General features: G+C 34.7%; 1 protein-coding gene across 1 annotated transcript in view; it reads right to left on the bottom strand.

The window, feature by feature from the left end:
- Positions 1–14,543: 14,543 nt before the first annotated feature.
- Positions 14,544–16,990, bottom strand: part of LOC106871738 (3-oxoacyl-[acyl-carrier-protein] reductase FabG) — a 59,606-nt gene continuing 57,159 nt past the window's right edge. The window contains exon 3 of the mRNA XM_014918356.2: positions 14,544–15,776. Coding sequence (XP_014773842.1) covers positions 14,986–15,776 — 791 coding nt within the window. The 3' untranslated portion in view covers positions 14,544–14,985. The remainder of the gene's footprint in view (positions 15,777–16,990) is intronic.

Genomic DNA, 16,990 nt, shown 5'->3' with positions numbered 1-16,990 from the left:
CGTGTTACTGACTCTATTTCAATACTGTGTATCTCTCGTACCCACATACATGTATCACTTACACACACTCTTTTCTTTACATGACGGCCTGTCTTTTATTGTGTTTCATTATGTAGCATTCACACACACACAGACATACAATTTAATGCTACAATAAATCTTACTGTTATTCATCTTTATCGGTTGTGTCCTATCTTGTATCTTACTGGCATTTCTTAGTTCTTTATGTTATCGAAGTATAACATATATATCATTTGATATATTTTTGTGTTCGACCGTGTGACGCGTTATTATAAAAGGAGCCTGTTTTCCATTCGTCACCATTTCTCCTTTTGGGTTCGTACGGTCGTTCTTACACACACACACACACATATATATATATATATATATATGGAGTTTTTGGTAGTTTTATGAAGGTATTGGCACTTCAGGCATGTTGGAGATTAGTCGTTTTCGCCCTTTCTCTCTTAATATAATTTTATAAATATATAGATGTTTTTATATTGACAGAGTAAATTTACACAGAGTACTAAGACACAAAAATTAAGGGGAGAAGATATGGTGTTACAGGTCCGACAGCTGTTTGTGGGAGCTCGGAATTACTTCATAATGTTGGCAGATGTAGTTCGCAAAAAATCAAGAATATACAACCAGTAGTGGAAGCATATGGACATTAGGTCGGTCCGATCTCCATTTTCGGATAGAGAGATAGGTATCTAACATTTCAAATTATAATGCGAAGAAATTTAAAGGTAGAGTGGGGGAAGTGAAAAGCAAACAGAGGAACGCCCTTAAGAACATTCGAACTTTTAAAAAAATATGTTACAAATCATCGATTTTCGCCTGATCGATACCTAAAATTCCAGGGTGTCATCGAATGAATATAATTATACGCTTGATTTATCTTAATTACTTATGCAATGGGCAAAATCATCAATTTGGAATGGGCGATTTTTTAATGCCTTTTATGCGTTGTTCTTCGCTAGTGCTCCTGTAGCATAGTCACTTGTTAAGTACTTAGAAGATTTGGATTCATAAGCTTTGATTGTGTGAGTGGTGTGGAGGAGTATACCTAATATGTATGCTTTGCTCAGTTGCTTTGTTGTTGTGTCAGAGTAGGCTGTGGGCATTAATAAAGTAAATTCTCAATGAAAGTGTCTGTCACCACGAGACAATAGCAAATATATTTTTTAATATTTATTATGGTAATTTATTTAAACATGTAGCAGGAATATTTGGCAGATTCGCAAACACCAACTCACTGCCGAGGAATCGAAATTGAATCAGAGTTCGGACGGAAAAATAACTAAACAATAGATATGATATTGTCAAGGATTGATAACGTCAGTAAGTCTCAGGTAAGCACATTAAAGACCTTTTTTTTTGTTTTGTTTCAGTAGCCATTGACCAACCGCATAATACAAAAGATCCAGCAGATGTTTAACTCGTTAGGATCCCAGTGTTATATAAACATTTGGAAATGTCATTAACAAGTTCGTCTTTAGCGCCTTTTCTGTGATAGACCATCGACTGTGGTCGCAGCCCAGTCAAAACCAGGGGTTGTACGAACTAATGTCGGCTGCACATCGACAAAGACAACGACAGTGGTTGCGACACAGTTTTAGTCAGTTAGTTCCAAGAATCTACGCCACTCATGGCTACTGTCCTTGATGATACATAGACTCTCTCCCGTACATACACACGAACTGACTCACTTGGCTTAAATATAATTTTTCTTTTTCATCGCAACAACATCTTTGTTAACAATAAATAACTATTTAGTGCTTGAATCTCACACAAATTTTCGTCCATCTCTCAACTAAACCAGAAAATATCCTATTGTTACAATTTTTTAAGTTTCGGTTCTTACTTTCGCACTTTCTCTAGATACAAGATATATGAATAGAAAAGAAAAAAGCCTTTTTTTCTGTAATACAGCTATACAATTATACATTATGCAGTCATACAACTATACGTTTTTTTTTGTAACACGTGGTATTGGAATGTTCTATGTATTTTCGTACACTAGGCTGTTGAAGCTGCATCTGTTTAGGTGGTAGTTTGCCAATTTTAATCTAGTGTTGGTTTACCTTTTTGTTTTCACTCAAAGTGTGGTTTATCATTTTTTCGCAAAAAAGTTAAAACAGATTCTCAACAAAATTACTGTTCAACTTCAAAAAGGTTTAAATTTTGAAATAAGCACTTTGTCTAAAAATATTAAGCAGCGGACCTATTCGACAATGGTAATATTATAAAACATAATATTTCAATAATGAAACTTATTTTGAAGACGTGTCAATTGTTATGACCACCCAGACACACACCTCACAATAGCAAAATACAGGAATTATTCTACCGCACTCTGATTAGGCGCGGGCTTGGCTGAGTAGTAGAAGCTTGCTTCCCAACCATATGGTTCCGGGTTAGTTCCACTGCGTGGCACCTTCAGCAAAGTATACTATAGCCTCGGGCCGACCAAAGCCTTATGGGTGGATTTGGCAGATGGAAACCGAAAGAAACCTGTCGTATTCATGCATACATACATATGTGCGCGCGCGAGTGTGTGTCGTGTGTATGTGTGCGTGTGTGCGTGTGTGTATTCTACTACTGCTTGAGATTGGTGTTTGGTGTGTATACGTTCTCGCAACTTAGCAATTCGGCAAAAGAAACCGATAGAATAAGTTCCAGGATCAATGATCACAGTACGAAGCAAGTATTTAAAAAAATTGTTTGCTTTGCGGGAGCAACTGTTTTATCTTATCGTGAATTGCTCGAAATACGGATTAGAAAAACAGCCGACAACTGATGAAAGGTCGTTCCTTGTGTTGCTTGTCTTCTTTTCCATTTGTTTCTTTCGTTGCTTGCAAAAAAGCCCTTATTCTATGTCTTCGTACTTCGTATTTTTTGTTGTTTATGTTTTGTGACGTCCTGTGCTCACATATGCATATGTATATGCGTATACATCTAAGTATGTACGTATACGTATGTATATATGCATATATATATTATTTTATTATTTATACACACACACACACACGCACGCACGCACACACACACACACGCACGCACACACACACACACACACACACACACACAGAGCAAAGGGCACGGGAAAATAGCATCAGTTTAACGTCAAAATATTAGCCGTTTACAAGGGCGGATCCAAGTGCCCCCCTCAAGAAAATAAGTGCGCCCTTTTCTCTTGGAATTGTATTCCCTTCTGACTTTGTGCCCTTCTTTCGAAAAATTCCTGGGACCGTACCTGATCTATGGAATTATACATTGAATTTCATGCAATAAATTAACATTTTAATGAACTGGAAATTAAAAACAAATATAATACCCAAAGAGAAATAACTAAATACGTAATGAATTCGTTATTTTCCAAAGAAGAAAAAGAGAAAGTCAACTTGTTCAATGAATTATGCTAGTGTGTGTGTGTGTGTGTGTGTGTTTTGAAAAATGAATAAGAGTTCAACATAGACATTAAAAAACTACAAAATTCTAAAATATTCAATGCAAAATATATTATAATATGCAATTAACAGTAGTTTAACTGTTTCATTATCATTTTCAATGCATATAAGTATAATAAACATATTTATCGTCATTATTGACAACACGTGTATACTTGTAAATAAATATGGAACAAAAATTTCTTTTTCAAAATCACATTTCTTTTACATTAAAAAAAATTTGTTTCAGTTTAATCAAAAGTCAATATTATTTTGTTATTCTTTTGTAGTAAGACAAAATCACTAAGATAAAAGGTAATGAAATAAATGACGTAAGCAAAACATTCTTAAATAATTGCAATTTCTCATTTAGTTGGAGAAAGAAAACAAAATCCTAACTGTAATTGTTAACTATTAAAATATACGGGAAGATAATTTTCAGAATTAAGAATTTATCTCTCGAGTGTATTTACGCGCTTACGGAAGGGATAACTATGGATATTTTCAAGTCTATAAAACTTTCATAAAAAAAAAGAAGCTTAAACCAAACCTGTCGATCATTTGATAGAATTTCTATATTTAGAAAAAGAATTGCGAACAATGGCTAATGTAATTAACATAATTCATAATAAAATAAATGAAAGGAAATAGCCCAAATGGGTGAATGGCACAAATATAGATAATTATGTTAATGGGCAACGAGCTGAATCTAGAGACCCCACCAAAATAGTCTTAAGTGAAGTCTCTCTCTTAGTTTGTGAAAGGAAATAAAAATCTAAACAATACTCAAATGGACCGAAACGAAATTTTAATTATGATCGGCTATAACTATTTGTTATTTTTCAAGTAAAAATTTATCAAATGATCTGCGATCCTGGCTAGACTATATTATACTTATGAAGTCATTGACCCTTTTTAAATCCTTTCTATCACCTCAATTTTTATTTATTTAATTTATCATTACTTACATGACGACTGTTTGATTTTTAAGCTAATTTTACACTCGTGATTGCCTATTTTGCAGACCGATACAATAGCGGAAAAAAGAGGTCACACACTATAGTCATTGATCTAATAATTACACCATTTTGACGCTTCCAACACCTATTGTATTGTTCATATTTCGGACCAAATCAACAACTGATTTCATTCAATGATGACTAACTGCAATTAAACGAAAGCACGAGAGGAAGTAACAGATGTTATTGTCAACATTGTAATGCAATGAAATTAAAAGTCCAAGTCTTCAGTGACGCAATAATATTTTTTTAATTTTTGACGCAAAACTAAATTTAGCAGTGTTTGACTAATGTTTATTTTATCTACTCCACAGAGAGACAATGCAAAGATGATACCAGTGAGATTTGAACGCGGAGGGACAAAACAAAACACTGGACGAAATAATGCCCTGTGGGTTACGATTTCTGCCATTCCACTGCACTCTAAAGACAATAATTTCTCATATTGATCTCTTACATGAACTGAATCATTATGTGTGCTATTGAATGATTTTGAAAGTACTAGTAACATGAGCTGGCTTTTTTTTTATAGGTTTCAAATATCAGCTCTATATTCGTTGTATTGAATGCTCTGCTCTTTGTTTTATGAAACGAGTTTGATCACTTACTCTACTCCCATATTACACTCTGCATATCGCAAACTAAGAAGCTTTGTTCACAGCTTGAAATATTTAAATACAAGTTACATGGAAGAAAGTTCTCCATATAGTATTTTGATAAAGAATTTGTTAAACCTTAACAACCCGAGAAAAATACATACCAACACTATCGAATGAATAATATGCACGAAGGCTGTTTGAGAAAATAGTGGGCCTCGTTGAGGTTAAGAGATAGAAAGTATGCGCCGATGATTCTGCGGAGCAGTGTACGACCATTTATTGTCAAGAAGATACTAATCAACAATAAAAAAACCATTAAAAAAACTCCGATCGGATATTCTGGATTTGATAGCGAGTGTTAAATTCTTTAATCCCTTTAAAAATATGCTAACGGCTGGTATTAAAACATTTTAAAACTATCCAAAAAAGACCTGCTATTCTATGAATAAAACTAGATACATTTATGAGTTGGAAAATAGCTTACGCAAAATTATCTATGAACCAGCTCACAGCTTATAATGACATAATTATAGAAACAAAAAAAACCCTCAAAAACATAGCAGTAAGGATAGAAATTGATGACAGAACAGGCACCATCAAAAAGTAACGACTTTATCACCATCAAGAACCATAAGATTAACCTTGTTTTTTAACCTTAAATATAGGTTAATAAACCCAGTTAAGTCTGAGATTTGTCTCGCTAGCAAGAATATTCTAAAATTTATGAGATAAAAGTAGCCATCAACCTTGTGCAACGGAACAGTATGTTGGTTTGACAGCATTACAAATAAAAGAAATGCTAGATTTATTCAGTGTGACATTGTAAATATTTTATTAATCAATCTCTAAAGAGTCATTAAAAAGACGTACTAAATTTTGTAAAAATTTAAAACAGAATACGTGATAGCCGAATAAAAATTATAATGCATGCCAGAAAACTTTGTTTTTTGATCAGGACACAGCCTGAGCCGAGAGGTTTTCTTCGGATGGTTCATTTAACGTAAGTATGGAATCATTCGCTAGTACAGAGACCTGTGCGCTCATAGGGTCGTATATGTTAGATACCTTAAATTTAAAAAAAATCTCCCCTGCTATTTTCTATCACGTGATAGCTCTAAAACCGCAAATGGGTACACTATAGATAAGCTAAGGAAGGACATAATACAAACTTTCGGATCTTTTGACCTTAAAATCAGCATAGAAATCAACAATAATTAATTTCCAGAATGTTATACAAACTGATGTAGACAAAAGTCGAAAAGAGACTAATCCTGAAGAACTAATGCCAAATCGGACATTAGTTCGGTGGTTGCAAACACGCCAATTCGAAGTGGTTACGAATACCTTAAATGAAATGTGCTGATGTTCTGGCAGATTCGAATGATGATGAAAGTTGTCTTGTGTGGACTGAATTCATCGCTGTCATCGTCGAATTCCGCAGCCGAACTTGAGTGCCGTAAATTCCTACACCGTGCTCTTGGCTGTTTTACAGAAAATGGTGAGCTAGCAGAAAAGCAAACCATATACAGCTACTGTCTGTTTCAGAAAAGGAAGCCAAAGACAAAATTATTAATGACAATCCTATATGTTGTTTGTGCCAAAAAGTGATTGTTTACAACACCGAAATTTAATGAGTTAAGCATCTGCTGGATCTGTTGATTTGATTGTTCAGTTTTTTATTGATGTCATCAATCCTTAACAACATCCTGCTATTTGTCCATGTGAATACATTGATTCAGGTTCGATTCCCAAGCAGTGAGCTGCTGTTTGAGGTATGTACTAAATAATCCTGCTACAAAGGTAAGTTATCAGTTACAAAAGAGCACCCACCCCCACCAGCAAACGCTTTGTTGAGTGTTATAAAAGAAAATGCAATAAAATAAAATAAAATAAAGAAGATAAATAAGAAGCTTCCTTATTAAACGTAAAAACGATCCAAACAAGATATAAAAGCATATCTATTAGTGGCAGCAAAGCAGAGGAAAGAGGTAACAGGTGTTAATAGGGGAGGTAACCAGGGTTTGAGAGCGAATATGATTTAAAGATAAAAGGCTATGCATATTTATGTTATTAACACTAACTTACAAAGGAAATTTTAATTTTTCAAATGTTATTGAAGCTAGATATTTTCAAATAACGTCTAGCTTTAATAATATACGTCTTTAATATTACGAATACATAAAAATAAGGAAAGCATGAAATTTCTGCGTTTAAAAAAAATTCCTATCTCTCTTTTTTCTTTGTCTCTTTATCTGTCTGTCTGTCTGTCTGTCTGTCTGTCTGTCTGTCTCTCTCTCTCTCTCTCTCTCTCTCTCTCTCTCTCTCTCTCTCTCTCTCTCCACACACTTGTATGCGTGTGTTAGTGTGTGAGCGTGTGTGCTTGCGCGCACGCTCGTATGTACACACGTGTATGTATGCAGCATCTATCTATCTATCTATCTATCTATCTATCTATCCACACACACACACACACACACAGATACATATATGAATGAAAAGAGAGAGAGAGAGAGAGAGAGAGAGAGAGAAGGAGGGGGGAAGATGTCCCATTAGTAGATGTTATTGAATTTCATCAATTTGTGTAGTTCTGTTGGACTAATCGACTACAAATGATTTGGATTTAATCTGGAAACTTTATAAATGGATTAATTTATCGAGATGTCTTTGCCACTCTGTTGCTATATTTCGGTTTCAGATATTAACTTTTTGTATAATGAATATCTGTATTATCTGAAGTTGGTTCACTAAAATTTTTCTCCGGGAAGATTAAATACTGTATAGATACGAACTTTCTATCCAACATTAAACAGACATAGTTATCCACCCCGTCCCTTCTTAAAAACATAAATTAAAAAAATTATCTGCAATTATTTAACCGCAACGTTTACAAACATTAATAATTCTTTTCATATACTTCGTACATGCAAGGGGAATAATTAAAAGCAGATGTTTACAAGCAAAGAAAAAATTACAGAAAGTGAAGATTAAAAATCAGGGAGATAACTTCTACATTAATTTTTAAATATAGATAATCCTTTCTTATTTTGGCACATGGCCGGCAATTTTGAGAGGTGTTGAAGTCAATTACATTGATCCCAGTGGTTTACAGGTATTTATTTTATCGACTCCGAGAGAATGAAAGGCAAAGACGACCTCGGCAGAATTTGAAATTTTTAAAAAGAGATAATGACAAATGTTTATTTTAGCAATTAGAGGCATACCTCAACTTATGTCAGTAATTGCTTCAAAGACATGCAATATAAAGAAAAATGAGGTAACTTGGAAAACAAAAAAACTTTTTTAATTATTTGTTCATATCTGTTTTAATAAATGATGTGTGCATATTTTTACATGTACTTTATTTAGGTGTTTCTTAATTTCTAACTTATATATTTTCGCTGTGATCGACGTAAAGTCCGATAAATCGATTAATGTTCTTAACCCCCACCCCACCAAGATCACTTTAAGTTGAAAAAGACGTAATCTGAAGCGACGTAAGTTAAGATATAACTGTATTTAATTATTCTTCAACAACTCGAAAACTGTTTACCAAATTGGACATTAACACTGCATATCGGTGGGAGTTCAGGTAAAATGGAGCTGTTTTTCCAGTGCCATTCACACTCAGCTATTTTGCTCCTACCTGTCTGGTTACAAAAATGGACTCTACTTTCAGAACCTGTAGGCTTCACATTGCTTCCACCCGAACACGATTCAAGTATTTTTCTGCCCTTCAAGTTTTTTTTCTGCCTTTTACATAACTGAAATTACCCAAGAAATTACATTCGGTCTTTCAGTGTAATTGGAACACATATTTCTTAATCCTCTAAGTTTTCCAGCTTCACATTCATCACCATTTCGTCATCGCACGTGAAGCTACTGGAAGTCAAATAATATATCTAACTGAAGGTTGATGCTTCTACGATGTTATTTTAGTATTGGATGTAGGATACAAATCAACCACATAATGAAAAGCAAGACTTAATTCAAATGGAAAAACTGAGAGAAATAACTCGGGGACTCCTGTCTTAAATTCAGTATTGGAGCATTGTGCTGATGCTTTAGCCATAATCATCTTACTCCTAAACAATATTAACATACTCCTAAATTACACAATACTCTTACTCTTTTCGTATGGAAGCTAGCTAGGCTTAGGTTGTATTCTCGCAGAGAATATACCAGTGAATATGCCTTATTAACTTCACTGAAGTCAATAAGGGTTATCAATATTTGATGGTTACTTTTGATCAAGAAAGGGAAATTGACTTCAGTTTACATTAGTTTTTTCAACATGGCCCACCACGCTTTCAGAGAAAATCCTTGAAGTATGTTCTGTGGTTACAGCACAGAGCTAAGTTTCACAGCGAGACAAAATATTTTTATTAAATATATTGAGATGACACCGTGCACATGTATATTCATTACCCACGCTATATTGGTGTTCCAGCTATTAGAGAAACGTTAGCTATACGAAGGAAAATATCTCTCTCAACTGCTTTATACATTGATAACTGGGATGTGTTCCACAACAACATATTTCGATAATGCTGGTGATTGAGAAAAGAAAAAAGTAAACATTTTCAATCAGGCTAACTGGTCACATGGGAAATAACTCTTACAATATAAGATTTTTAACTAAAGCTGAGTGACAATATTTTGTTAACCAGGGTCCATGCGTATCACATCAGGTCGACGATGGGAAGGATGACTTCCCTTCGCAAATACTGATAGGGCATAGAAAGTGTGTCAATAGCCAGCTGGAGGAGATGTTCTCCTGAGACTTCAAGCTACAGTAGCATTCACCCTTAGTGGTTAGCCGCATTTAAGTGGCAAATATACTTCACGTTAAATATTTAATTATTATTCTACTAATCAGTACTAATTTTACAATGGGGTAAAACTAATCGCTCATAACACTTTCCTTTACAAAACCGTGCATAATCACCAAGATGAAATTTTCTAATTTATTTAGAAGAATAATTTCTGACTGACCACATTAGAGTAAAATGCGTGCAAATATTTCTTTCTACCATATACACAAGGCCTGAAATTACGGGTGGGTGGGCGTTGAGGCTAGTAGATTACATCAACTGGTACTTTAAGATAAAGTAGCGTTGGCGTAATTTGTATCCAGAATGTAAGGCCGGAAGAAATGCCGCTACGCATTTTGCCCGCGTGCTAACGATTCTACCAGCTCACTGCGTTATGCGTGTAAATAATAGACAGACTTTTGACTTGATGACAGTCAACAACTATCTTATAACTGGTGTTTTGCACATACATGTAGATTTGGATTTACAGAGGGAGTGACGGCATGAAATAGTTACTTCATGTATTTTTAAAAGAGTTTTAGCGACTTGAATGACTTTGCGAGTCAAAGTTAATAAAACGTTATTACGTTGAATTCTCACTAGAATTCCTTGGTATTTGATGTCTGTGAACCATAAATTTAACGTAATGTGGACTGTTGCACACCAGTCACTAAGCATGCATTTATGCATTACAATAGGACTATTAAGATCCAACAAAAAGTCGGAACAAGATCTTTACAGAAACTCGTCCGAGACGGAGTATTGCTACGTTTTCTCATGTATTCCTCTAAACCCATACGATCGCACGAACACATCGCTGTAAGTTAATGAAATATTTGATGATTATACAATCTACCCAATGATGACAGAGGTAAGCTACCCTTAAAGCATTAAAACAATGTTAAATATTTACTTATTCAGTGATGTAAAGTAGATCATGCTTCGGGTGATCTATCCTACTGATCTCTTCGTAGACAGAAAAATTGAGCCCATATAAAATTATATCCTTCTCTAAGAGGGAAGTGGAAAGAGAGAGAGAGGGGGAGGGAGAGAGAGAGAGGGGGAGGGAGAGAGAGAGAGAAAGAAAGAGAGATGAGAGGAGAGAGAGATAACGAAATGTCTAAAAGATGATTTGAACTCACGATCTACGAGTATTTAGTCCAATATCTTATTCATTCCAATTTCTTATACATTTCGCTTCCACAAGTTTTTCTTTCTCTTTCAACAAACCCTACCAAACTTAATCTTACATAATTACTAGTTGGTATGCTCTACATGAAAGGGTTAAATAATTTATCTATATCGCAATATATTAGTAATGGCGTCGCTGGTTGCATGTTTCCAACAGGTTTATCATTGCGAGAGTGGCAAGGGAATATCTATCTGAAAAGATTTCATTCTATCTGAAAAGATTTCGTTCGTAAAACACCAATTTGTTGATTTTCTCGCTGATTTACCTCGGCGACAGATAGATACACATAGACACATATACAATATATATACATTTACAAGACCTGAAGGCGCTACAATCCCAGAGTCACAGGCAGTGAAAGGCTTGGGGAAGCAATATGTGCAATGACGCATCATTTCATATGCACATTATCAAGATGGCAGCAAAGTGCAGACAACAGGCAGGATGGATCCCGAGGTCCTTCAAGACAAGAGACCAATAAACTATGTTGACCCCGTGGAGAACCTTTGTTCTCAGCTGCCTGGACTACTGCCTGGACTACATAGTGCCAAACTAACAGCGGAGCTTGAAGCAGTCCAATGCCACTAAATTAAAAAGATTGAAACAGTGCTACACGGATAAGCTGAGAAAACTACAGCTTTACGCCCTGGGGCGAAGGCGTGAGAGATATGCAATAATATACATATGAAAAACCCTAGAAGGACTAGAACCTAACTTTGGCATTGAGTGTTGTAGAAATGCTAGAACTGGCTGCCATTGTATTGTACTAAAGGTACCATCCACTCCATCTAAATTCAGGACCAGGTACTGCAATAGTCTAGGATTCAAAAGCCCACAGCTCTTCAATGCCCTGCCACAAAAATTAAGAAATTTACATAAGGTGGAAGTAGGTGTCTTCAAAAAGGAATTAGACATCCTCCTCTCCACAATACCGGAGAGTAAACAGCCCGACATGAGGTACAGACGAGGGCAGCTGAATCAAACTCCCTTATATACCAAATGTACCAACAGCTGGGACAAAGGCACATACAGGAGTGGTGACGTGAAACACCCAGACTGAGGAATAACTCCAGAAATCTTCCTATAAATTGCATTGCCAAAATAAAACTATTTGGCTTGTTATTCCATACGATAAACAAATTAATAGTAATCTTCCTTACCTGTTTCGTAAAGCCATCAAAAGGAACCTTCCCCCAAAATTCGAGGTACCATTCTATTCTCAACTCACATCGTATCAGAATTGGTTTTTGCAACATTAATAATCTCCTACAGATTATCTCTTCACATAACAATTATATTCTTAACTGTAAAAGTGATTCCCTTAATAAATATAATAACAATAATATAAATAATGATAATCGCTCTTTAAATAATAATATTAATTGTAATATTACTTGTAATTGTGATCCAAATCGAACATGTGTTCTCAATGGAAATTTCAAAATCAAAAATGTTTGTCTACGAATGCAAAGTTACTTCAGAAACTAAAGAATTTTTCTATGTTGGTCTTTCGTCCACTGAAATAATAATAATAATAATAATAATAATAATAATAATAATAATAATAATAATAATAATAATAAAACGCATAGCTAATCATCTTTCTACATTTGAATAAATTAGTAAACGTAATACTACAGGTCTTAGTAAACTAGTTTGGTATCTCAAAGACTGTAATAAACAATTTACTTTAGACTGAAAAATTTTGTCAAGATCGTCCCCTTATGATAAGGGCAAGTCTTTTTGCCCTCTTTGTACGGATGAACAACTGTTTATCCTTTTTTCCAAACACACACTTGTCAGCACCTATAAAGAACGTGTTTACAGGTGTTTACATTGGAAAAAACACACTTTCAGCTATTTCAAATAATATCTGCTCCCCTTTGCCTAATTATATCGGTAATTTTCACTTTATTCTCTTCAATCCACGCATTCCATTCTTTCCTTTATCATTTCTATCCATTTGTCATTCACCTTTCTATTTGTTAAGTCCTCCATTACTTCTTTAATTTTCTTTCTTTTTTCTTTTTCTTCCTCTCTCGACTAATGACGTCAAATTAGTTAACGGTATTTTAAAAACTACAAGCGTTCTCTATTCACTTTTTGTTTTTATATATTATAATTTCTTACATTTGTAAACATGGTTTATTAATGAACACTGTTATTTATAATCTCCACCCTGATGAGATTGATACATTATTCCATCTTATTTTCCCTTCCAGATTAATTTAATGTATCCATCGAAACATATATGACGGTGATATAAATGATTTAAATAACATGTTCGTTTGTTTTCATTTTTCATTTCTCTTATGTATAACCTATCTATCTATCTATCTATCTATCTATCTATCTATCTATCTATCTATCTATCTATCTATCTATCTATATATGCATGTATATAGGCGCGCGCGCATTACTGTGTGGTAAGAAGTTTGCTTCCTAACCTCATGATTCCAGGTTCAGTCCCACTACATGTGTCTTCTACTATAGAGGCCTTGTGAATGGATTTGGTGAACGGAAACTGAAAGAAGCCAGTCGTGTGTGTGTCTTTGTGTCTGTGTTTGTCTTCCACTACAGCTTGACAAGTGGTGCTGGTATGTTTATGTCCCCTTTTCTAGCGGTTCGGCAAAAGTAACCGATAGAAAAAGTACCAGACTTTAAAAAACGTACTGGGATCGATTAATTCGGCTAAAAATTTTCAAGGCGGTGCCCCAGCATGGTCGAAGTCTAATGATTGAACAAATAAAAGATAAATGATATATATATATATATATATATATATATATATATATATATATATATATATATATATATATATATATATATATATATATATGCATGTGTGTGTATGTATATATATCTATGCATGGTCGTATGTATGTATATGCGTGTATATGCACATACATACACACACACACACACACACTCGTTGGGCTTCTGCACAGTTTTCGCCCACCAAATACTATTCGCAAAGTATTACCTAACTTGAGACACTTGCCCAAAGTCTCGCTCAGTGGGATCGAACCCTGGCACCATGTAGTTTCGAAGTGAACTATCCACACGACTGTGCATATGTTCTTAAATCCTTCGTTCAGCAGCCTGACACATTGCCAGCCACAACAATTGATGTCTCTATTTATAATGATAAACAAGATCATTAGGCAGTTTATAATAATAAAGATCATTAGATAGTTGATAAGATTAAACATATAAATCTCTTGGAAACATAATTCTTCTGCATTTACAGTCTTCTACATGTATTTTTAATTTCTCATTTACGAATGTAAATTCGCTGCAAGACAAGCTGGAGCTTTGGAAATATGCCAAGACAAGAATTATAGTAGGTATTTTTTTCTTATATATTCTCTAACAATTACAGCTTGAATTATATAATCAAGGTTTTTTTTATTGTTTTATTGATTGAATAATAAATCAACTAATTAATGAATAACAAATGCTTAATATTTAACTTGTTATTTTTTATTCCGAGTAAATTAAAGACTATAAGCAGATGCTTCTGTTAGCCATTCCATTTATCAGTACTTCACCAAAATTTAGATACCCCGTGCACTTTTATAAGCGGTTTCAACAAATTGTTTGAGGTGGTAAAACAGAGTTTCCACGGTGCATGGTAAATATATAAAAATAAAAAAATATCACAGATCAATATTTCTTGGAATCAGTACGATGAAAATAGACGAATACCATTAAGAAAAATATTAGTTGATTTATTAAACCACCAAATGAATTCTGATTATGTAAAAAAAAGTTCGTCGAATAAACTTTATTCTCTTTATCAATGCATATAAGATGAAAAATTATTGAAATATATTCTAACTTTGAATATAACTTTTCCATAAAGATCTGAAAAACTCAGAGATAGCTGTTAATTATCTCTTTTTAAATTCACTGCTTCCCAAGACTCAAACCTCCGTCAAATGGAATGGTAGCACCGGTAAGAAAACTTGCTTTAGGAGAACATAAATATGAAATAAAATCTCCTATTTCTTCGGGTTGACCCCATCGACCCATCGGTGTTCTCTGGCAACCAACATCAGGACCCAAAATGCTTTCTCTCAGTTTCCATGGTTTCGTTTGTATGTATCCAGGAACAATGCAATTACAAGAGATTCCCCTCTTTGCTAACATTTTAGCATAATGACGAGACAGGTACTCAAGTACACATTTCCCTGTACCTGGCATCATGTAACCAAGTCGGACATGGTCATTGATATTACAACCAGGGCTTGACAAGCAGACTATATAGCCATGACCATCTTCCATAAACTTCATTCCCGTTTCTACTAAACGTATGAAACACTTAGGATAGATATCTTGGTAATAGTCGTAGTATTCAAAAGTACTAAAACAAGTATTCGGGTCCTTCGAAAAAGAATTTGGTTTAAAAAGTCCAGCAGTGTGAACAATAGCAGTGAGCTTGCCGTTCATTTCATTCAAGCAGCTAAAATACGAATTCACAGTGCCTTCTTCACAAACATCTCCGCTAATTGTCCGAACTTCGATGTTGAAATCTGTTTCCAATTCCTGTAAGCATTTCTTGGCATTTTCACTGTCAGAAAGATAACCAAGAATTAAATTGTAACCTTGAGAAGCAAGAGCTTTGGAAGTTGCGAAACCTATGCCACCTGTTCCTCCAGTAACTATGGCAATTTTTTGCCTTTCTTCATTATGGTTACCTAGAATATACAAATACAAAGAGAGTATTAAAAGTTTATAAGAACAAAACGACAAATGCAAACACACAGAGAGAAAACCTTCCTATGTGGTCTCACTCTACATGATATAGATAATAACTAAATATATCAACGTATGTGGAGGCGCATGAGCTTTGTGGTCAGAGTGTTGAACTCATGATCGTAAGATTGTGGTTTCGCTTCCTAGACCGGGCGACGCGTTGTGTTCTTGTGTAAAACACTTCATTTGACGTTACTCCAGTCCACTCAGCTGGCAAAAATGAGTCATCTTGCGACGGATCGGTGTCTCGTCCAGGTGGGGAATATATACGGCATGGAAACCGGGAAATCGGTCCTATGAGTCTATATGACTCAATAAGAGTCTCTATCCCGTAAGTCAACGTATACCTGCCTTATTGTCTTTTAGTTTGACATCAATTATAACTGATGACATTGATGGTCACAGACAGAACGATTTTTGCCAATAATTATCAACCATGGTTGAACTGAGGTTCAAAAACAAATAGAAACAACAACAATACATACACATACATTGATATACTGACGTAGCCTAATACAATTTCTATATTTTTACTCATAAAAATGGATCACTTCAGAATTTATGGTATTTAAGTTAACATACACATATGTGAAATTTATTGCACGCACATATACGAGGGGACACTGAAAAGTTTCTGGCTTTAAGGGTATTGCAAAAGGCCTGGTTGGAAGGCCAACCTTCCGAGTTCTTTTACAGGGCTTAGAAAAGCCGAAGGACAGCTGTAATAAGTGTGTGAATCTGAGAGGTAAATATGTAGAATAAAATCATAATTAACTGATCCTCACTGTATTTTCTTTTACCCAAAACCAGGTCACTTTTCAGCCCCCCACTCGTATAATATGTACTACATACAACGAATTCTGTACTAAGCATATACACGCATGTGTATGTGTATGTGCGCATGTGCGTGTGTATGTGTGAATATATGTACATGCATGTGTGTGTATATGTATATCTACCCTTTGTGTATATGTATATGTGTGCTTGTGTGTGTGTGTGTGTGTGTGTGTGTGTGTGTGTGTGTGTGTGTGTGTGTGTGTGATTTATTGATACTTGGGTTTCCCCTGTCACTACTATGACTTTTCCGGTTTCGTTTTTCACAGTTATTAGTAGCTGTGAGCCATTTGCTGTTATTTATTTGCTATAAAAAAGCTCT

The sequence above is a fragment of the Octopus bimaculoides genome, chromosome 2 (assembly GCF_001194135.2).
Source record: "Octopus bimaculoides isolate UCB-OBI-ISO-001 chromosome 2, ASM119413v2, whole genome shotgun sequence".
In the NCBI taxonomy this organism is placed as follows: domain Eukaryota; kingdom Metazoa; phylum Mollusca; class Cephalopoda; order Octopoda; family Octopodidae; genus Octopus; species Octopus bimaculoides.
This window is presented reverse-complemented; position numbering and strand designations above follow the sequence as displayed.